A 23,132-nucleotide genomic window follows, 5' to 3' on the forward strand; every position below is an offset into this window, starting at 1 on the left:
ATCCGAAATGTGAAATGATTTGGGTGAAGGTCACGGTTAAAGCAGGCTCAGACATGGTAATTGGATGTCTCTATTGGCCCCCTGGCTCAGCAGCTGTTGTGGCTGAGCACCTGAAGGATAATTTGGAAAACATTTCGAGTAGATTTCCCCACCATGTTATAGTTCTGGGTGGAGATTTTAATTTGCCGGATATAGACTGGGAGACTCAGACGTTCATAATGGGTGGCAGGGACAAAGAATCCAGTGAAATTTTTTTAAGTGCTTTATCTGAAAACTACCTTGAGCAGTTAAACAGAGAACCGACTCGTGGCGATAACATATTAGACCTTCTGGTGACAAACAGACCCGAACTATTTGAAAAAGTTAACACAGAACAGGGAATCAGCGATCATAAAGCAGTTACGGCATCGATGATTTCAGCCATAAATAGGAATATTAAAAAGGGTAGGAAGATTTTTCTGTTTAGAAAAAGTGACAAAAAGCAGATTTCAGAGTACCTGTTGGCTCAACACAAAAGTTTTGTCTCAAGTACAGATAGTGTTGAGGATCAGTGGACAAAGTTCAAAACCGTCGTACATAATGCGTTAGATGAGTATGTGCCAAGCAAGATCGTAAGAGATGGAAAAGAGCCACCGTGGTACAACAACCGAGTTAGAAAACTGCTGCGGAAGCAAAGGGAACTTCACAGCAAACATAAACATAGCCAAAGCCTTGCAGACAAACAAAAATTACGCGAAGCGAAATGTAGTGTGAGGAGGGCTATGCGAGAGGCGTTCAATGAATTTGAAAGTAAAGTTCTATGTATTGACTTGGCAGAAAATCCTAAGAAATTTTGGTCTTATGTCAAAGCGGTAGGTGGATCAAAACAAAATGTCCAGACACTCTGTGACCAAAATGGTACTGAAACAGAGGATGACAGACTAAAGGCCGAAATACTAAATGTCTTTTTCCAAAGTTGTTTCACAGAGGAAAATTGCACTGTAGTTCCTTCTCTAGATTGTCGCACAGATGACAAAATGGTAGATATTGAAATAGACGACAGAGGGATAGAGAAACAATTAAAATCGCTCAAAAGAGGAAAGGCCTCTGGACCTGATGGGATACCAGTTCAATTTTACACAGAGTACGCGAAGGAACTTGCCCCCCTTCTTGCAGCGGTGTACCGTAGGTCTCTAGAAGAGCGTAGCGTTCCAAAGGATTGGAAAAGGGCACAGGTCATCCCCGTTTTCAAGAAGGGACGTCGAGCAGATGTGCAGAACTATAGACCTATATCTCTAACGTCGATCAGTTGTAGAATTTTGGAACACGTATTGTGTTCGAGTATAATGACTTTTCTGGAGACTAGAAATCTACTCTGTAGGAATCAGCCTGGGTTTCGAAAAAGACAGTCATGTGAAACCCAGCTCGCGCTATTCGTCCACGAGACTCAGAGGGCCATAGACACAGGTCCACAGGTAGATGCCGTGTTTCTTGACTTCCGCAAGGCGTTCGATACAGTTCCCCACAGTCGTTTAATGAACAAAGTAAGGGCATATGGACTATCAGACCAATTGTGTGATTGGATTGAGGAGTTCCTAGATAACAGGACGCAGCATGTCATTCTCAATGGAGAGAAGTCTTCCGAAGTAAGAGTGATTTCAGGTGTGCCACAGGGGAGTGTCATAGGACCGTTGCTATTCACAATATACATAAATGACCTTGTGGATGACATCGGAAGTTCACTGAGGCTTTTTGCAGATGATGCTGTGGTGTATCGAGAGGTTGTAACAATGGAAAATTGTACTGAAATGCAGGAGGATCTGCAGCGAATTGACGCATAGTGCAGGGAATGGCAATTGAATCTCAATGTAGACAAGTGTAATGTGCTGCGAATACACAGAAAGATAGATCCTTTATCATTTAGCTACAAAATAGCAGGTCAGCAACTGGAAGCAGTTAATACCATAAATTATCTGGGAGTACGCATTAGGAGTGATTTAAAATGGAATGATCATATAATGTTGATCGTCGGTAAAGGAGATGCCAGACTGAGATTCATTGGAAGAATCCTAAGGAAATGCAATCCGAAAACAAAGGAAGTGGGTTACAGTACGCTTGTTCGCCCACTGCTTGAATACTGCTCAGCAGATAGGGTTGATAGAAGATATAGAGAAGATCCAACAGAGAGCAGCGCGCTTCGTTACAGGATCATTTAGTAATCGCGAAAGCGTTACGGAGATGATAGATAAACTCCAGTGGAAGACTCTGCAGGAGAGACGCTCAGTAGCTCGGTACGGGCTTTTGTTAAAGTTTCGAGAACATACCTTCACCGAAGAGTCAAGCAGTATATTGCTCCCTCCTACATATATCTCGCGAAGAGACCATGAGGACAAAATCAGAGAGATTAGAGCCCACACAGAGGCATACCGACAATCCTTCTTTCCACGAACAATACGAGACTGGAATAGAAGGGAGAACCGATAGAGGTACTCAAGGTACCCTCCGCCACACACCGTCAGGTGGCTTGCGGAGTATGGATGTAGATGTAGATGTAGAACAGGATATTGCTAGTTACCAGTATACACTCTTTGCCTATGCCCATTCATCCTAATTGATAATTTGGTGGTAGTCTTGTCAATGTAGAAGGCCAAACAGTGTTTACATAACAGCTGGTATATGATGTATCGTTTCTCAGGTGGCTTTCTCTTTGCTAATATACGTTTTGCCAATGACAGGGCTGTTATAGGTTGCAGTAGGAGATTGCATAGGGCAAGTCTTGCAGTGGGGATGGACACAGGGGTAGGAGCCATAGGGCAGGGAGATGGATGCAGGAGCAACGTAGGGTATGACAAGAATATTGCAGAGGTTAGGAGAGTGACGGAAAGCTATTCTGTGTGTGGTGAGCAAAATTTCAGACAGAATGGAACTCATTTGAGATCATGATTTTAGGAAGTCTTGGCCCCAAAGTTGTGTTTTGGAGAGATCAGCAGTACCAGGATTGGACGTAATGGCCCGGGAAAACTGCTTTTTAACTAGGCTGGTGGGGTAATTACGTGCAGTGAAGGCTGAGGTGAGAATAGTGGTGTGTTGCTGTAAAGAGTCTTCATCCGAACAAATATGTTTGCCTCTGATGCCAAGACTATATGGGAGGGAACGTTTGACATGGAAATTATAGCAACTGTCAAAATGTAAGTAGTATTGTTTGTTGGTAGATTTAATGTGAATGGTAGTGTGTAGCTGGACTTCTCTGAGAATGAGATCAACATCAAGGAAAGTGGCATGAGATTTGGAATGAGACCATGTGAAATTTAATTGGGAGAAGGTATTCAGAGATTCCAGGAATTTCAGCAGATGAGCCACACCATGAGTCCATACGGTAAAGATGTCATCACTGTGTCTAAACCAAATTAGGGTCTGAAGACTTATGGATCCTAGGAAAGCCCCCCCCCCCCCCCCCCCCCACACACACACACACACAAGTGACCCTTGATCTGTTAGTATGTCTGCCCCTCAAAGATGAAGTAGTTGTTGCTAAGTATAAAGTTGATTGAAGTAAGTAGAAAGGATCTCGTAGGTTTGGGATCATGTAGGTGCTGACTGAGGAAATGTTCAGCAGCAGGCAGACCAGGTACTTGGGAGATGTTGATATAGAGGGAAGTGGCATTAATGGTGACAAGCAAGGTGTGTGCTGGGAGTGCAACGGGCATTGATTTCAGATGATCTAGGAAATGGTTGGTATATTTGATGTAGGAGGAGAGTCTTTAACACTATGGGTTTGCAGGTGTTGATCAACGTACGCAGATATACGTTTGGTGGGTGCTTTGAAGACAGCAACTATAGGATGGTGAGAATGACTAGAGTTTTGTGGATCTTAGGAAGAAGGTAAAAGGTGGGGGTGCATGGTTTGGGTGGGATGAGAAGTTGTATGGATTGAGGTTTTAGTCCTTGTGAGGGGCCTGAGGTTTTAAGGAGGTACTGCATGTCAGTTTGAATAACAGGGACTGGATCTTGATGGCAGATGCTGTATGTAGAGGTCTCAGGCAGCTGACATAGACCCTCACTATCGTACTCTTGTCAGTTAAGTACTATAGTGATAGTTCCTTTGTCTGCTGGGATGATGATGATGGAGTCATCAGCTTTTAGGGAATGTAGAGCCTGGAATTCTGCAGAGGACAGGTTAAGGTCATGTCGTAGGGACCTGAGGACGGTTGTGAAGCAGAGGAATTCTTGGAAGGCTTGTAAGGGATGATTCTGAGGTAGTGGTGGTGGATCAAATTGGGATCGTGGTCAGAATTGTTCAAGGCCGGGTTAAATGTCAGGTTTGGTGTTGGAAAGGTTTTGGGATTGGGTTGCAAAGTGATATTTCCAATTGACACTAAGTGTAAAGGAAAGTAGGTCCTCTGCCAAAACAGCACAGTTAAATGCAGATTTAGGGCTAAAAGTGAGACCCTTGGATAATACAGATAATTCGAGGAGGTAGGGTGTTTTGGACAAGAAGTTGAGAACACTGTACTGTTGTGACTGATTCTTGTGATTATGAATTATTACAGGTCTGGAAGGCGGCGGTGAAGGCTGTGGGATGTTAAGGAGGTTGGCCAAGCTTGGTTTGTAGAAGAGGAATGATGGTTGATGGTTTGGCTGTGTGGGGAGCTGCAGAGGGAAAGGAAGGGAAACACCACTGTAGAGGTAGTTTAGGAGAAGGTGGGATTTTTGAAGTGAAGTCTGGCATGTTGTTGCAGTTTGAAGTTGAATTGGCAGATGATAGCATTCAAGGAAACATGTGGGGCAGATAACTGCAGGATTTTGAAGGAGGAGAGAAGTCTGGTAGAGTGGAAATTGGCTGATGAGGCATATAGGCCACAGATTAGCCAGGTAACGGCAAGAGATTACTGTATTTGAAACTGTAAAAGAGTCTCGCATAGGGTCTGATTGCATCCAGAAAGAGGGACTTCCAGTGTTAAGACTTTTGAAGTAATTCCAAGGGACAAGCGGGTTTCAAGAAACAGAATGTGGGATCTTAGTATTGATAGTGTGAAAGCATGTTATTGAAAAGAACAGATTTTATATGAAATAGGATTCATCAGGGTAAGAGAGGACCATTCGGAGAGTTAGAAATCGTGGGAGTGGCTAATAAATAAATAAGCTGAGGGTTGGAAAAGGTAGAAAAATGGAAGAAAAGCAAGGAAAAAGTTTGGAAAATTAGAAAATTTCGTACAAAAATCGATAATAAGAGGTAATGAGTGGGAGATATATATGACATGGAAAGAAAAGGGAAAGAAAAACGAAAAAAAATCAATTGGGAAAGTCGTGAACACAGACAAAATTTTAGAAACTGAGTAAGCAGAAAGCAGATGTCATAGGAGAAAATGTAAACTACTTAGCTTGGCAATCAAAGTGACGTAAGAATGGCAATAAAAGTCAATCAGAGTGGTTTGGTAAAAAACAAATGCACAGAAATGGGAAAGAATTACATATAAGTGGATGGTGGGAAAGAAAACAGCTGTCAAATTTGTGAATAAATTGGAGAAACATGATCAGGAGAAGGCCCTGCAGTGCAGTGAACCATAAATTGTTGTATGCAAATTCCTAAATAACAATGGAATTGTATGCAAATAAAAATGGACCCATCTACGAGCACGGAAATCAGTACTAGGAGAGGAGTAGGGGAAAGTGTTGATCAATCTTGGTGACACACATAAATAAACGAATGGATTAGCACATGAGGTAGAAAATAGATGACAGTTTGAACAAGACAGATGACAACAAAGACTGACAAGAGGGTTACATAAGAAGGAATGATGGCCACAGGGGCTAATATAGCAATGAAAACAATCAGTTATTGACAAAATTATTTAATTGGATAGATAAAAAATTTACCCACTCAATGGCGGCGGAACACACACATAAAAGGCGGTTGTAGTTGGCAAGTTTTCAGAGCCATCGGCTCTTTCTTGAAGCAGAACGGTCTAAGGGAAAGGTTTTCAAATCTCGTTCGATGCAGTCCCTGACAATCAGTCTTACCTTCTCATCACGTACAGTAAGTCTGCCCCAATGGTTCTGGATGACTTTCCCAAAATCTACCCATTTTTCTAGACCTTAGTGGTCCTTTTCCTTCATCCCTCTTCCTTTCCCTTCTGCCTGAAGAAGGAGCAACTGACTCCGAAAGCTTGGCAATTACAAGTGACTTTTGTGTGTGTTATCTGTAGCTGCTCGGTGAGTAGATTTTTTTTATCCATCCAGCTAAATAAATTTTAAATTGACGCGATTCACCAAGATTTTAGAAAATGTTCAAAGTGGGTAATATTTATTAAAAAATAACTGAAATGTGTGCAGTACTCATAAACCTCAATATTAAACAGTTAAAAATTATGAGAACAATGCCAATTGAATGTGAAAATTAAGGCCGTTACCAAATGTGGTCTCAGTGCTACAAAGAAAAATATATATTGCTGTATTGTTGTGATACAGTGAACAACCACTTATTCGATAGCATAGGGTATATTTGTATATTGCAGCACGTTCTGTGGCCGTGACGGTCTAGCGGGCATAGCACTAGGTTGCAGATTCGATCCTGGTTATAGACAGGAATGTTTCCTCATTCCATCACTTCTGGGGTGGCCCTGGGCCCACTCAGACTGCTATCAAATGGGTACTGGAGATCTTTCCTGGGGGTAAAGTTGGCCGGGGCACTGCACTCACCACGTATTGCTGGTCACCCTGTCCTTCACACCATTTACGCATATAGAATATAATAGCAGTCCCGGGGCACTCTTGACTATACCCTCACCTCTGACGAACACCCACTGTCGAGGACAGTGTACTGATTCCTATTACTTAAGAAGTCTATGAGCCACTCACTTATCTGGGAATGTATTCCGTATGCTTGTACCTTTGTTAACAGTCTGCACTAGGACACCGTGTCAAATGCTTTCCGGAAATCTGGGAATATGGTATCTGCCTGTTGCCCACCATCCATACAGGGCTATTACAAATGATTGAAGCGATTTCATAAAGTCACTGTAGCTCCATTCATTGACATATGGTCACGACACACTACAGATACGTAGAAAAACTCATAAAGTTTTGTTCGTCTGAAGCCGCACGTCAGGTTTCTGCTGCCAGAGCGCTCGAGAGCGCAGTGAGACTAAAGGTCGACAGGAGCCGAGAAAGCGTATGTCGTGCTTCAAATGCACTCACATCAGTCGGTCATAACAGTGCAATGACACCTCAGGACGAAGTTCAACAAAGATCCACCGACTGCTAACTCCATTCGGCGATGGTATGCGCAGTTTAAAGCTTCTGGATGCCTCTGTAAGGGGAAATCAACGGGTCGGCCTGCAGTGAGCGATGAAACGGTTGAACGCGTGCGCGCAAGTTTCACACGTAGCCCGCGGAAGTCGACGAATAAAGCAAGCAGGGAGCTAAACGTACCACAGCCGACGATTTGGAAAATCTTACAGAAAAGGCTAAAGCAGAAGCCTTACCGTTTACAATTGCTACAAGCCCTGACACCCGATGACAAAGTCAAACGCTTTGAATTTTCGGCGCGGTTGCAACAGCTCATGGAAGAGGATGCGTTCAGTGTGAAACTTGTTTTCAGTGATGAAGCAACATTTTTCCTTAATGGTGAAGTGAACAGACACAATGTGTGAATCTGGGCGGTAGAGAATCCTCACGCATTCGTGCAACAAATTCGCAATTCAACAAAAGTTAACGTGTTTTGTGCAATCTCATGGATTAAAGTTTACGGCCCCTTTTTCTTCTGCGAAAAAAACGTTACAGGACACGTGTATCTGGACATGCTGGAAAATTTGCTCATGCCACAACTGGAGACCGACAGCGCCGACTTCATCTTTCAACAGGATGGTGCTCCACCGCACTTCCATCGTGATGTTCGGCATTTCTTAAACAGGAGATTGGAAAACCGATGGATCGGTCATAGTGGAGATCATGATCAGCAATTTATGTCGTGGTCTCCACGCTCTCCCGACTTAACCCCATGCGTTTTCTTTCTGTGGGGTTATGTGAAAGATTCAGTGTTTAAACCTCCTCTACCAAGAAACGTGCCAGAACTGCAAGCTCGCATCAACGATGCTTTCGAACTCATTGATGGGGACATGCTGCGCCGAGTGTGGGAGGAACTTGATTATTGGCTTGATGTCTGCCGAATCACTAAAGGGGCGTATATCGAACATTTGTGAATGCCTAAAAAAACTTTTTGAGTTTTTGTATGTGTGTGCAAAGCATTGTGAAAATATCTCAAATAATAAAGTTATTGTAGAGCTGTGAAATCGCTTCAATCATTTGTAATAACCCTGCAGGAATTCTGCAGCCAACCGAAGTTACGGATATTGGTCTGTACAGGATATTGGTCTGTACTTTTGTGAGTCAGTTCTTTTACCCTTCTTATATGCAAGAGCCACCTGGGTGAGAGACATGCGATAAATGCAAATAAACAGCAAATGCCATAGAATGCTGTTTGTAAAACCGAATTGGAATTCCGTCCGAACATGGCAAGCTATTTGTTTTCAGCTCTTTCAGTAAGTTATAGTCCCCAATTACTAAAAACAAACAGATGTTTTCTTTATTTCTTCAAGACAGGCGGACACTGCAATAAGCAGCTTTTTTTTCCATCTCTGGGAATAAACTAAACTCGCTGTGCATGACTGTAGCCTATGCTACAGTCTTGCAAAGCAAGTTTAGTTTGCTCCCTTGCAAGGAGAGGTCCCCAACAGTGGGACTTTCAGTGGGACTGACTTTGTGAAATCATCTGTTTGGTCACATAGGTTAAGTTCTCAGGTATCATAACCTGCAGCCCAAAAAAAAAAAAAAAAAAAAAAAAAAAAAAAAAAAAAAAAAAAAAAAAAAAAAAAAAAAAAATTATGTGATACACAATAGTGTGTAAAGAGAAGAGTTACGTAGGCTGGTTGAGTGTTGTAATGGCTAGGGTAAGGCCTTCATATGCCGAAGGCTGTGGATTTGAATATCATCAAGTGCCCTTAAATTTATTAATTTTAAATCTTCATCAAAATGATTTTGATCATTATTTTTATTCAGTTAATTGGTTAAAATGTAATTTTTTAAATTTCTATTCCTTTGTCACATTTTAATCATCGTATGATTTTTTTCATTTTTCTCATTTTTTTCTTTGTCATTCTTTTTCCACTTGGAATTTTTGTGAATGTGATTTTAATTATATTTATCTATTATAACACTTAAATATTTGAAAATGACGATCTGTCAGTTAAAAAATCGAAAGACAAAATAATCTGTTTACATTGACTGTGCAGCAGTGTCAAAAATGTATTTTTCATTACAAGATTTACTTTTTTCATGGTATTTGTCATACAAACATTTAAAACATACCCTATATTTCTAATGCACTATGGACAAAATAACAATGATGAAGATTTAAATGAAAGAAGGGTATGGACAAAGGAAATAGAGTGACAAAACGGAAGAAATTAAATCGAAATTAATTCGTAAACTTTATTAAAATCATGTGAACAAAGATTTCCGGTAGAAAAAGAATAAGAGGAAGAAAAATGAGAGCAAATGAAGAAGCTGATACTACGATTAAAATGGCGTGACAAATGAATATAAATAAAAAAAATTACATTTAAACCAGTTAACTTACTAAAAATAATGATCAAAGAAATTTCGATAAAAATTAAACCAAAAAAAAGTATCCGACAAGATTCGAACCCATGACCTTCTCATGTCAAGGTCTTACCCTGCCCTTTACGCCACACAACCAGGCGATATGACACTACTATTCAATGCTACTGAGCATCATGCAAAATTCCAAAATTATTTTCTGTCAGTAATTCACAAATGAGCACCAACCAGGGGAAATGACTGGGGCATTAACTAACCTACGTAATCGTTTAGACAGTTTCAAAAAGTCAATCCCACTACTGGTGTCCTCCCCTTGTTAGAATAAAAAAGGAAAATTTGAATGTAGGAAATATGTTGCACAAAGTCTGCATAAGGTTAGTGAAAGATTACAAACATCCTCAGGCTGCACTGAAGCGATATTGGTTATTCATATAACATTTGTGGTCAATTTCAGAACACTACCACAAAGTTTTTACAGCATTGTGAGGTTTTACTTTCATAGTCAAGTGGTATGGCAGGGTACTAGTTATTTCCTGTTATCTCTGTGTGGATGTGTAAGGGCCAGTCAAGTGAACATGAGGCAGGTGGGAAAAGTAAGTAAACCGTGTGTAATCACCTTAACTATTAACACATTATCCCAGTGTGAGACAAGACAGTCAATGCCTTCATGGGAAAATGTTTGCGGTTGCCTGCGGAACCATAATTGTACTGCATGTATTGCATGCACCTCTACAAAGCAAATTGTCATAAATGACTTCCTTCAGAGCACCAAAAATAGGGAAATCACATGAGGAGAGACTGGGACTACGGAGGATGTGTAAGTGTTTTCTACTGTCACATTTTCATTTGACTGTCACTTGTATTTCATTTACTCACTGTAGGTGTTACTGATATTACAGGTACATGTGGTACATGTGATAGTGGAATGTGTGTTCAAAGCAGGTCGTATATCTTGTATAAATAGTTAACTACAAAACACTGCAGCTTTCCCATAATAAAATACTTGCGGTTGCGTGCCTTCGAGATGCTGTTGTAAACAACAGTTGAGAGATAGAAATATTTATTGATTTATTTATCCTGGTAAGATTAGGACCAGCAGGGCCACACCGACTGAACCTGCCATTCTAAATATTTTACATTACATTAATTATGGCAAGCATAATATAGAATCCAACTTTTAGAAATTACTGTGGCATAAATAGTGGACACGGTTATCATTATTAAATTTATGACCTACATTAGACCATTCCGATTGGTTACACAAAGGTTAATACAATGATTTAAAAAGGGTTATAATAATGTATAATAATGAAACATTCTCTAAGCACTATCATTTGTAGTAGTGCATATAAGGCCAGAAAGACAGCTGTGTCAGCCCACTGCTGAGGATAAAGTGGGCAAAGTGCCACAAAGATTTGCATTTGTTTGCAGCGTGTGATGTAGGTTTTGCCCAGATTGAAAAACGTAAGAGGTTGGAAGAACACACAGTACATAAGGACCTTGTAAAACTTATGGACACCTAACAGTCCATTTGTAGTTACTATATGGTTACTGTACTCCATCCTTAGGACTGTGTTATTTTAAAAACACAGTCAATACCCATATTAATGCAACAGTAATAAAGATTTCCAAATGTAATGGGATTCCTTTGAAAAAAATCACACCTGGTGTCATTGAGACGAAAACAATGTTTAAGAAAAAGACTGGAGCGCCTGCAAGATCGTCAAGGAAGGGGATACCACTGACATTATAAAGAACTTTGTTTTACAGTCACAACAACATATAAACAGCATGTCAGCTGAAAAGAAAAAAACGATCTGCAACAGATGTTGCCATATTTGAAAGTAGCGAATAGAACATTTTTTGAACAGTTAATCAGTTAAAATTATTTTGTGCTCTATAAAACTAAAAGAAAGATTAAAAATAATTTAATCACAGGATAGTGCATCTGTAAAATGTTTATAACAAAAAAGCTGATAAATGCTTGAGATTTCTTTCATTGGCACTTGTTTCTCTTTTGCCAATAGCTGTAGGGCATTAGAATGTTTTGCGTTTTTCAGAATAAAATATTTATTTTTCACTGATAAAAGGGAGAGGACTTGAACAAATTTGCAATAGTTGTGTAACTCTTACTATAAGCAATAAATAAAAAATATTGTTGAGGTTGTAAAAAAAAAATCTGAGTAACTCGGAATCAGTTTTTTGGTATGTAGCTCGTTATTAATTTCACCTCTACAAATGTTCTGATGGACAGGGTGAGCAGTGATCTATGACTGGTTGCTGATGGCGCTGTAGTGTATAGGAAAGTATCATCGTAGAGTGACCATAGGACATAGGATGACTTGGACAGAATTTCTATTTGATATGATGAGTGGCAGCTTGTCCTAAATGACAAGAATTGTGTAGTGTTTGAATGCAGTATTGGTGGTGTGCTGTTTGAAAGTCACATCAATTAATTATTTTGGCATAATGCTACAAAGCGATACAGAATGGAACGAGCATATAAGGACAGTAGTAGGGAAGGCGAATAGTCGACTTTGGTTTATTGGACGAATTTTTGCAAAGTCTATCTCAGCTATAAAGGAGACTATGTATAGAAAACTTGTGCAACCCATTCTTAAATTCTATTTGAGTGTTTGGGATCCCCGGTAGGTCATTAAAGGCAGGCATCAAAACAATTCAGAAGTATGCTGCTAAATTTGTTACCATTAGGATCAGTCAACATGCAATAGCTGCGGAGATGCGTCATGGTCTCAAGTGTTTGTCCCTGGAGGGAAACACTTTTGAGAAAAGTAGAGAACCAGCATTTAAAAAACCGCAGAACAATTCTAATACCATTAATGTACATTTTGTGTAAGGACCATGAAGATAAGAGAAATTATGGCTCTTACACAGGTATATTGACAGTCATGTCACCTTTGCTCCGTATGCGGGTGAAACAGAAAGAAAATGGTTATTAATAGTGGTGTATGATATACTCCTCCATACACCACATGGTGGCTTGCAGGGTATGTGTGCAGATGAAGATGGGAGCCATATGTGAACACTTACAACAGTGTGAAAATATAAGTACCCTTACTTTAATTCAGACATGTGCATTCAAAGAATCAAAAAACTAATTATGCAGCTTTTATTTTTTGAGGTAAATTAATACCTTGTCTGTTCCTTGTACATTAAGTTTTTGGGATGTAAGAGTGCTGGGCAGCTTGTTCCGAATGCACACAGCAGCAACGGATGTTTAGTTTGTGACTGTATTTGTGTTAGGACACTAGATCTGGAGGATCTCGTGTCATGGATATGAAGAGATGACAGATACTGAGTTCATGATACACACTGAGGAGTCGAGGAAGTACACATGGTGTAAGGTGGTAGAGTAAGTTGTCTGTCTAAAACCGTCTTAACTGGACAAATGAAGCACTGTCATGGTCAAATAGATGGATGTTGCAAATGCAACCTGACAGTGTTGTGTGAAATTGGAGGTCTTTCTGGGTGCCAGTTGTTAAAATCTGCCGCTATGACTGGGAAAAAATATTCACTAGAGCTGAAAATGACCACAATTCTCTCCTCGTTGGTCAAAGCCATCTTCAGTTACTTGCAGCAAAAACAGTGCTGTAACTTTTGAACCATAATAGCTGCTTTGACTCTATTTACAGCACTGAACTTGTCAGAAAATGCTGATGTTATTTAATATATCACACAACCCCTGTTCCATTTAAAAAATTTGACTCAGATGCGAGATGGCCTATTTGAAGATGGCGCCCATGTTCGGTACATGCTGGAAAACATGGAATACCTCACCCATAGTTTACTGGAATATTCAGGTTTCACCATTCCCGCAGAGTTTCTGACATAACAGGTATACTGCGACTTTCGACTGACTCTAGAGTGTTGCAGTAAGGGTGATTAGTGAGTTTACTGTGTTAGACGATTTTGAGTTCTGTACAGCCGTGCAGCATTGTACCTCCCACGCCATAACACATGGACAGCCAAGACAATCACGTTCGACAGTGTTCCCGGGTTCATTACGTACCTTCATATGATGAGAGGTGGGAGCATGAACTCTTAGATCAATTTTATTAACGGAAAAGTATTATAGATACAAAGAAGACAGCCGTAACCACATCAGAGGGAGCAGCTGTCAAACATTAGCAGCAAATGATAGACTGGCAGAAAAACACATAGTGCTCTTAGGTACATCATCTCCATCAGTCACTGCAGTTACTTAGAGCAATCAGGTTTATGCTATCATTGGAGGCTGTAGGTTCTAGAAAGAAATACGGGAAATGTATTTGCAGTTGTGAATATGACTACCAAAAGCTGTATGTTGGAATGATGACAATGAAAATTTGTGCTGGACTGTGACTCGAATTTGGGATTTCCCGCTTTATGTGAGCGGTCACCTTATCTGCTATGGCCATATGAGCACAAGTCACAGCCAGACCCAAACTTCCATATGTCATTGTCCGTGTGTCACAACCTGCACGTGTACATTACGTATTACTCCATCTGAGAAGAACATATTTATGTAGAGTTGAGTGCCTGTTTTTGTCAAATACGAAATAGCAGTGCCTGTGTTATTAAGAAGTTCTGTGCGGTGTCCCTTCGGACAAGTGTATGTGTACAAAGGAACATTGTGTAAAATTTCTTAATAATATAATAATTTCGTATTTTGTTGAGAAAGAGAGATAAAACAGAATTCGAGCCAGCCAGGTCCTTCGATATGGAGAATGGAAAAGAAAATAGTTATATGATGAACAGTTTGGCTTGAGGAAAGGTAAAAGGACCGGAAAGGCAATTCTGACTTTGTGTGTGTTAGTGGAAGTGAGGTATAAAAAAAAAATCCAAGACACATTTGTAGTATTAGTTGACACAGAAAAAGTGTTAGACATTGTAAAGTGGTGCGAGTGTTAAAAATTCTCAAGAAAACAAGACGTTACAAATTCTCAGCAAAACAGATGTAAGCTGTGTGGAGAAATGGGTAATATGCAAAATGTATAAGAACCAAGAGGGGGGAAAAAGAGTGGAAGATTGAGAGAAAGTGATTGCATGAGAAAGGGCATAAGACGGGGCTGCACTCTTTCGTCCAGCTGCAGTTTGATCTATATTTTAAAGAAGCAGTTACTGTCATGAAAGAAAGGTTTAGAAGAAGGGTTAAAATTCAAGATAAGATTCGTTGATGACATTGCCATCCTCATTGAAAGTGAAGAAGAGAACTAGCTGAATGAAATGAACTGTCTAATGGGCACAAACAATGGATTGGAGTAAACCAAAGAAAGACAACAGGATTAAGAAGTAACAGAAATGAGGGTAGCATCAAAACTGGGGACCACAAAGTAGGTGAAGTGAAGGAATTGTATTACCTATGAAGCAGAATAACACGTGATGGATGAAGCAAAGAAAATACCAAAAGCAGACCACCACAATCAGAAAACCATTCTGGCCAAAGAAGTCTACTTTTATCAAACATTGTTTTTAATTTCAGAAAAATTTCTGATAGTGTACATTCAGTGCATTGTATGGAAGTGAATTGTGAGCTATAGGGCTTGAGAGACCTGAAGAGAGTAAAAAGTGTAGTACAAGTCAGAGATTGTAATGTGTCCAGCAAATGATAGAAGGGTTTAGTTGCAAGTGCTATTGCGAGGTGAAGAGGTTGCCACAAGAGAGGAAATCAGGTAATGGAGGTGAGTTTGAAAAACAATCCCGTAATGTTCAAATACAGTATTAGTTATGTGCCGTTTGACATAGTCATTTCAATTAAATATCTAAGTGTAATGTTGTGAATCACCATATACCGCTGATGCTGAGTTGCAGATAGGCACTACAAAAGGAGAGTGAGCTTTTGGCCGACAAGGCCTTCGTTGGAAATTGACAACACACTCTCAAGCGCAACTCGCACTCACTTGACAACAGTCTCTGGCTGCTGAAACCAGACTGTGAGCAGTGGCGCGTGATGGCTGAAGCAACCAGGTGGTGGGGGAAAGTTGGAGGCTGGGGCAGAGAGGGGTAGGGATGGCAGTGTAGGGGTGAGGGACGGTAAAGTGCTGTTTGTGGCAGCATACAGGGAGGAGGTGGAGAGAGGGTAGGCAGCCAGATGTAGTCACGAGGTTAGACAGAGGGCGGGGAGGGGGGGGTTAGCAGAAAAGGAGAAAAGTAAAAATACTGTGGGTGTGTTGGTGGAGTAGAGGACTGAGATCATGCTGAAATGGGAACAGAGAAGGGACTAGATGGGTAAGTACAGTGACTAACGAAGGCTGAGGCCAGGAGAGTTACGGATTTTCCATTGTAATATTCCAAAACAATATGAAGTGACCAAACCCATACAGACAAGAAGGGGAGTGATTGATTTTGATTTATTGAGAGAATTTTACAAATGTTTAGCTCGTGTATAAAGGATACGACACACAGAACACTAGTGTGATCCATACTTGAATACTGCTGGAGTGTTAGGAATCACTAGGCAGGGAAAGACATCAAGGCATTTCATAAGTGTCCTGCTTGATTTGTTACTGGTAAGCTCAATCTATACAAAAGTTTTATTAAGAAGGACTTCTACAACTGAGTTGCATAGTAGAATCAGATAATTAACTGCTTCAGTTGTAAATATTTTTATTAGTTCAAAAAAAAAAAAAAAAAAAAAAAAAAAAAAAAAAAAAAAAAAAAAAAAAAAAAAAGGTTCAAATGGCTCTGAGCACTATGGGACTTAACATCTGTGGTCATCAGTCCCCTACAACTTAGAACTACTTAAACCTAACTAACCTAAGGACATCACACACATCCATGCCCAAGGGAGGATTCGAACCGTGGCGGACACGCGGTTCCAGACTGAAGCGCCTTTAACCGCACGACCACACCGGCCGGCTATTAGTTCAAAACCAAGACCAATTTTGGGCAATTACCAGCCCATCCCTGAGGTGTACAAGAACCATGGGGCACATGGCCACTGTACAGTGTGAATACTCAATCAGGTAACAGCTGCACATGAAGCTAAGGTACAGAGTATTTACAACTGAAGTGGTTGATCATCTGATTTTATGATATATGAGTATCTGCTGAGAAAATATAGAAAAATTAGTATTTTCAGCTGACTGCAGGACAATTCTCGTGAATGAAGGCATATAGACAATCAGTTTTTTTTCCTTAGTCCATTTGTGAGTGGAGGAGGAAAGCTACCATCTGCCATACACTTTGTGTAGTATGCATGTAAGTGTAGATGAAAGTTGCGGTAGGGTGTATCGAGCCAATCAGAAGACTGATTACTCAAAAATAAAAAAAGGTCCTCACATTCATTTATACTATTTATTTTTTAAATTTACCAATTTTATTTATTTATTTATTTTTGCTTTTTCATTCATTTCCATGTATTCATGTTGTTGTTGTTGTGGTCTTCAGTCCTGAGACTGGTTTGATGCAGCTCTCCATGCTACTCTATCCTGTGCAAGCTTTTTCATCTCCCAATACCTACTGCAACCTACATCCTTCTGAATCTGCTTAGTGTATTCATCTCTTGGTCTCCCCCTACGATTTTTACCCTCCACGCTGCCCTCCAATACTAAATTGGTGATCCCTTGATGCCTCAGAACATGTCCTCCCAACCGATCCCTTCTTCTGGTCAAGTTGTGCCACAAACTTCTCTTCTCCCCAATCCTATTCAATACTTCCTCATTAGTTATGTGATCTACCCATCTAATCTTCAGCATTCTTCTGTAGCACCACATTTCGAAAGCTTCTATTCTCTTCTTGTCCAAACTATTTATCGTCCATGTTTCACTTCCATACATGGCTACACTCCATACGAATACTTTCAGAAATGACTTCCTGACACTTAAATCAATACTGGATGTTAACAAATTTCTCTTCTTCAGAAACGCTTTCCTTGCCATTGCCAGCCTACATTTTATATCCTCTCTACTTCGACCATCATCAGTTATTTTGCTCCCCAAATAGCGAAACTCCTTTACTACTTTAAGTGCCTCATTTCCTAATCTAATTCCCTCAGCACCACCCGACTTAATTAGACTACATTCCATTATCCTTGTTTTGCTTTTGTTGATGTTCATCTTATATCCTCCTTTCAAGACACTGTCCATTCCATTCAACTGCTCTTCCAAGTCCTTTGCTGTCTCTGACAGAATTACAATGTCATCGGCGAACCTCAAAGTTTTTATTTCTTCTCCATGAATTTTAATACCGACTCCGAATTTTTCTTTTGTTTCCTTTACTGCTTGCTCAATATACAGATTGAACAACATCGGGGACAGGCTACAACCCTGTCTTACTCCCTTCCCAACCACTGCTTCCCTTTCATGTCCCTCGACTCTTATAACTGCCATCTGGTTTCTGTACAAATTGTAAATAGCCTTTCGCTCCCTGTATTTTACCCCTGCCACCTTTAGAATTTGAAAGAGAGTATTCCAGTCAACATTGTCAAAAGCTTTCTCTAAGTCTACAAATGCTAGAAACGTAGGTTTGCCTTTCCTTAATCTTTCTTCTAAGATAAGTCGTAAGGTCAGTATTGCCTCACGTGTTCCAGTGTTTCTACGGAATCCAAACTGATCTTCCCCGAGGTTGGCTTCTACTAGTTTTTCCATTCGTCTGTAAAGAATTCGTGTTAGTATTTTGCAGCTGTGACTTATTAAGCTGATAGTTCGGTAATTTTCACATCTGTCAACACCTGCTTTCTTTGGGATTGGAATTATTATATTCTTCTTGAAGTCTGAGGGTATTTCGCCTGTTTCATACATCTTGCTCACCAGATGGTAGAGTTTTGTCAGGACTGGCTCTCCCACGGCCGTCAGTAGTTCCAATGGAATATTGTCTACTCCGGGGGCCTTGTTTCGACTCAGGTCTTTCAGTGCTCTGTCAAACTCTTCACGCAGTATCGTATCTCCAATTTCATCTTCATCTACATCCTTTTCCATTTCCATAATATTGTCCTCAAGTACATCGCCCTTGTATAGACCCTCTATATACTCCTTCCACCTTTCTGCTTTCCCTTCTTTGCTTAGAACTGGGTTTCCATCTGAACTCTTGATATTCATACAAGTCGTTCTCTTATCTCCAAAGGTCTCTTTAATTTTCCTGTAGGCGGTATCTATCTTACCCCTAGTCAGATAGGCCTCTACATCCTTACATTTGTCCTCTAGCCATCCCTGCTTAGCCATTTTGCACTTCCTGTCGATCTCATTTTTGAGACGTTTGTATTCCTTTTTGCCTGTTTCACTTACTGCATTTTTATATTTTCTCCTTTCATCAATTAAATTCAATATTTCTTCTGTTACCCAAGGATTTCTACTAGCCCTCGTCTTTATACCTACTTGATCCTCTGCTGCCTTCACTACTTCATCCCTCAAAGCTACCCATTCTTCTTCTACTGTATTTATTTCCCCCATTCCTGTCAATTGCTCCCTTATGCTCTCCCTGAATCTCTGTACAACCTCTGGTTCTTTTAGTTTATCCAGGTCCCATCTCCTTAAATTCCCTCCTTTTTGCAGTTTCTTCAGTTTTAATCTACAGGTCATAACCAATAGATTGTGGTCAGAGTCCACATCTGCCCCTGGAAATGTCTTACAATTTAAAACCTGGTTCCTAAATCTCTGTCTTACCATTATATAATCTATCTGATACCTTTTAGTATCTCCAGGGTTCTTCCATGTATACAACCTTCTTTCATGATTCTTAAACCAAGTGTTAGTTATGATTATGTTGTGCTCTGTGCAAAATTCTACCAGGCGGCTTCCTCTTTCATTTCTGTCCCCCAATCCATATTCACCTACTATGTTTCCTTCTCTCCCTTTTCCTACACTCAAATTCCAGTCACCCATGACTATTAAATTTTCGTCTCCCTTCACAATCTGAATAATTTCTTTTATTTCATCATACATTTCTTTAATTTCTTCGTCATCTGCAGAGCTAGTTGGCATATAAACTTGTACTACTGTAGTAGGTGTGGGCTTCGTATCTATCTTGGCCACAATAATGCGTTCACTATGCTGTTTGTAGTAGCTTACCCGCATTCCTATTTTCCTATTCATTATTAAACCTACTCCTGCATTACCCCTATTTGATTTTGTGTTTATAACCCTGTAGTCACCTGACCAGAAGTCTTGTTCCTCCTGCCACCGAACTTCACTAATTCCCACTATATCTAACTTCAACCTATCCATTTCCCTTTTTAAATTTTCTAACCTACCTGCTCGATTAAGGGATCTGACATTCCACGCTCCGATCCGTAGAATGCCAGTTTTCTTTCTCCTGATAACGACATCCTCCTGAGTAGTCCCCGCCCGGAGATCCGAATGGGGGACTATTTTACCTCCGGAATATTTTACCCAAGAGGACGCCATCATCATGTAATCATACAGTAAAGCTGCATGCCCTCGGGAAAAATTACGGCTGTAGTTTCCCCTTGCTTTCAGCCGTTCGCAGTACCAGCACAGCAAGGCCGTTTTGGTTATTGTTACAAGGCCAGATCAGTCAATCATCCAGACTGTTGCCCTTGCAACTACTGAAAAGGCTGCTGCCCCTCTTCAGGAACCACACGTTTGTCTGGCCTCTCAACAGATACCCCTCCGTTGTGGTTGCACCTACGGTACGGCTATCTGTATCGCTGAGGCACGCAAGCCTCCCCACCAACGGCAAGGTCCATGGTTCATGGGGGGACATGTATTCATAGCTGCCCAAAATCTTTGACGCACATAGCACTGACATTGTTCAGTTAGGTATATGTGGAAGCTATGTCTTGTACTGAGCAATATTCTTAAATTTTCTGTTTTTTTTTTATGTAACTTTTGCTTTGTTTTTCTAATGATTTGTTGTATAGAGAAATATATCAATATCTTTTATTTTTCAGTGTGCAGGCATTGACCCAAGAGCAGCTAAAGCAAATTGCAACAGTTTTACAACAGCAGCACCTGGATTCGGCACCTCGCACCAAAAATGTTGTTTACGATGCAGAGACCAATACTCGTATCATCTACAGGTGGTTTGATTCTTTAAATATTCTGTTCAAAAATTCTGTTAGTTCAATGATGTAGGTTCATTGCCTGGAAGCTTTCTCAAGCCTTCTTTGACTTTTATAGGGTGGTGTACCCGGAGGACCTGGACTTGTGCGAACCCAACTCTCCACCTTCAGGAGATACTGCTCCGCGCCGCTTGCAAGGCATCGGTGTGTCACATTCAGTGCAGGGAAACATTACTCTGTCGAAGGCCATTGTTGACAATGGGAGGCTGCAGCAGGTGACAGCACTGCGGGGTCGTGGCAGTGGACGCAGAGGCCGGCTTCCGGGCAGCCGCAACAAACGTCCTGCCGACTCAGCTGGACTGGGAGAAATCAGGGTGATTCATGATGAGGCCGAGGAGGCAGCCCGAGTGAGTACATATTTGTGCTTTTCTTTTAAATCAAGACATTATAAGATTACTCTCAAAGCTTTTCATACTCTACTTGTACGAGTATCAAAACTGTATCTCCTATTTGCAGGCACGGTTACATGTTGTAAGAGAATACCAGAGTACTGTTCAGTTGAATTTTACGACAGAACTTGCCTCAGCCTCCCTTGCCAATATCTGGTAGCTATTTACAAACAGATATCTGCTCTCCCTTATATAACCAGTATGTGGTATCTTAATTCAGAATTTCATACAGTAACAACCAACCCTAATTACATCACACAAAAGTGAATACTCGTACACAAAAAGCAAGCTACAATTACAGGCATGTGTTTCTGGAAATGAAGTTAAGAAGAATCACTTGTATAACATCTATTTCTTTCTTCCTTTTCTTTTCTTTTCTTTTCGTTTCTTTTCTTTTTTTTTTAAAAAAAGGGGGGGGGGGGGCAGGTTCAGGAAAAGAAATACTCAAACTTGGTTTCTTGAATAGGCCCAAAATACCTTGTTAATAATATGATTATCAAAATTTTACACTTATGAGAAATGAAACTAGATGTGCTGAAATTTGTTTAAACATCATTACCAGCATGCACTCTTCAAAAGGTATTTATCTGATTTCTATTGATGTGTCCCTCAGAGAACATCAATACAAGTGGTATTCTACTCAAAACAGTCAGGAGACCATACAAGAATTATGAGCTGGATTACCCTCATTAAATACAAATCCTAGAGAATCCAGCAAGGTTTGGCTGCAGGAATATTACAGAACCAGCTGCTGCAATTATTATTGTACACATTAGATTCTAGATTGGTGTATAAGTTCATAGCATTTTTCCACAAGTTTATTAAACACAACAGATACATATAACAGACACATCAGTCATCAATAATATAATCTCCTTCACTATTTAAAACAGTCTACCTGTGCTCGGGTGACTTTTTGGATCTGTGACTGTAAAAATCACATTGTTTTGAGACGAAGATTTTGTCAACCGATGTTCAGAGTGCATTTTCATCTGGAAAGGAAGTTCCTCGAAGGCTGTTCAATAGAGAGCAGAAGCAGTGAAATCGGAGGGCACAAGATCAGGTGAGTAGGGTGGCTGCAGAAAGACTTCCCAACCCATCTCTTGTATAGTGATTTTTGTCAGTCTACCATAATGCAGGCAGGCATTATCATGAAGTAGCATTACTTAAGACAATCTTCCTGGTCATTCTTCTAGGACTGTGTCTGCAAGACATTTCAGTCGGTGATAGTAAATGTCAGCAGTGATGGTTACAGCTCAGGGAAGCAATTTGTAGTACACCACACTGTTGCTGTTCCAGCAGTTGCATAACATTATTTTTGTGGATGAGTGCAGGTCTTTGTACGCGGAGTTGCTGCTTCTGCTTTGTTTGGGCACGATCAATCCTTTCTTTTCTATATGTTTGCATAAAGGCACCATTTCTCGCCACCAGTAACGATACAGGATTGGTATGGTCAGTGTTGTTCACAAGCCAATTGATGAAAAGCAAACAGAGAGGTTTTTGTGATGTTTGCTTGGAGCACATAGTACTCATACACCTGGTTTTCGAGCCTTCCCCATCGCACACAAATGTCGCATGATGGTGAAATGATCACAGTTCTGCCAGTTCTCAAGTACAATGACGTGAATCATTGTGGGTTAATGCACTTAAAACAATCTTCATCAAACCGCAAAGGTCTTCCTGAGTGTGGAAAGTCACTAATGCCAAACTATGTTTCTTAAAACGAGAAAACCGTTTCCTTGCTGTGTTCTGTTCAGTGGCATTATCCCCACATATGGCACAAATGTTTCTGGCTGCTTCTGCTGCTGTCACCCTTCTGTTGAACTTGGACAGAAGAATGCGTTAGAAATATTAAGATTTCTCGACTTGGTGCTCCATTTTCTAGCATCTGCAGGTCCCCTCACTATCCTCAGATGACAAAATGACAACTCGAATAAAAAATGACAGTCAATAAACAAACCCAAAGGAACTAGAATACCAACAAGCAAAACAAAATGTTGTGAATTAATGCACTAAGCTAATACTCCCATATTCCATTTGAAACAAAAACTCTGATAATTGAGGTAAAACCATCAACTAAGAACTGCACTACAGCTGTTTCTGTGGGGTGTAAGATATTGAAAATA

The 23,132-nt window shown here is 40.4% G+C and overlaps 1 protein-coding gene across 2 annotated transcripts in view; it reads left to right on the forward strand.

Moving 5' to 3' along the window:
- The window catches only part of LOC124717146, a 146,554-nt gene that overhangs the window by 51,250 nt on the left and 72,172 nt on the right, over nt 1-23,132 (forward strand). For both annotated transcript variants that reach the window (XM_047243899.1, XM_047243900.1), the window contains exons 4-5: nt 20,447-20,575; nt 20,676-20,964. In XM_047243899.1, coding sequence (XP_047099855.1) covers nt 20,447-20,575; nt 20,676-20,964 — 418 coding nt within the window. The remainder of the gene's footprint in view (nt 1-20,446; nt 20,576-20,675; nt 20,965-23,132) is intronic.

Source organism: Schistocerca piceifrons, chromosome 9 (assembly GCF_021461385.2).
Source record: "Schistocerca piceifrons isolate TAMUIC-IGC-003096 chromosome 9, iqSchPice1.1, whole genome shotgun sequence".
Classification (NCBI taxonomy): Eukaryota; Metazoa; Arthropoda; class Insecta; order Orthoptera; family Acrididae; genus Schistocerca; species Schistocerca piceifrons.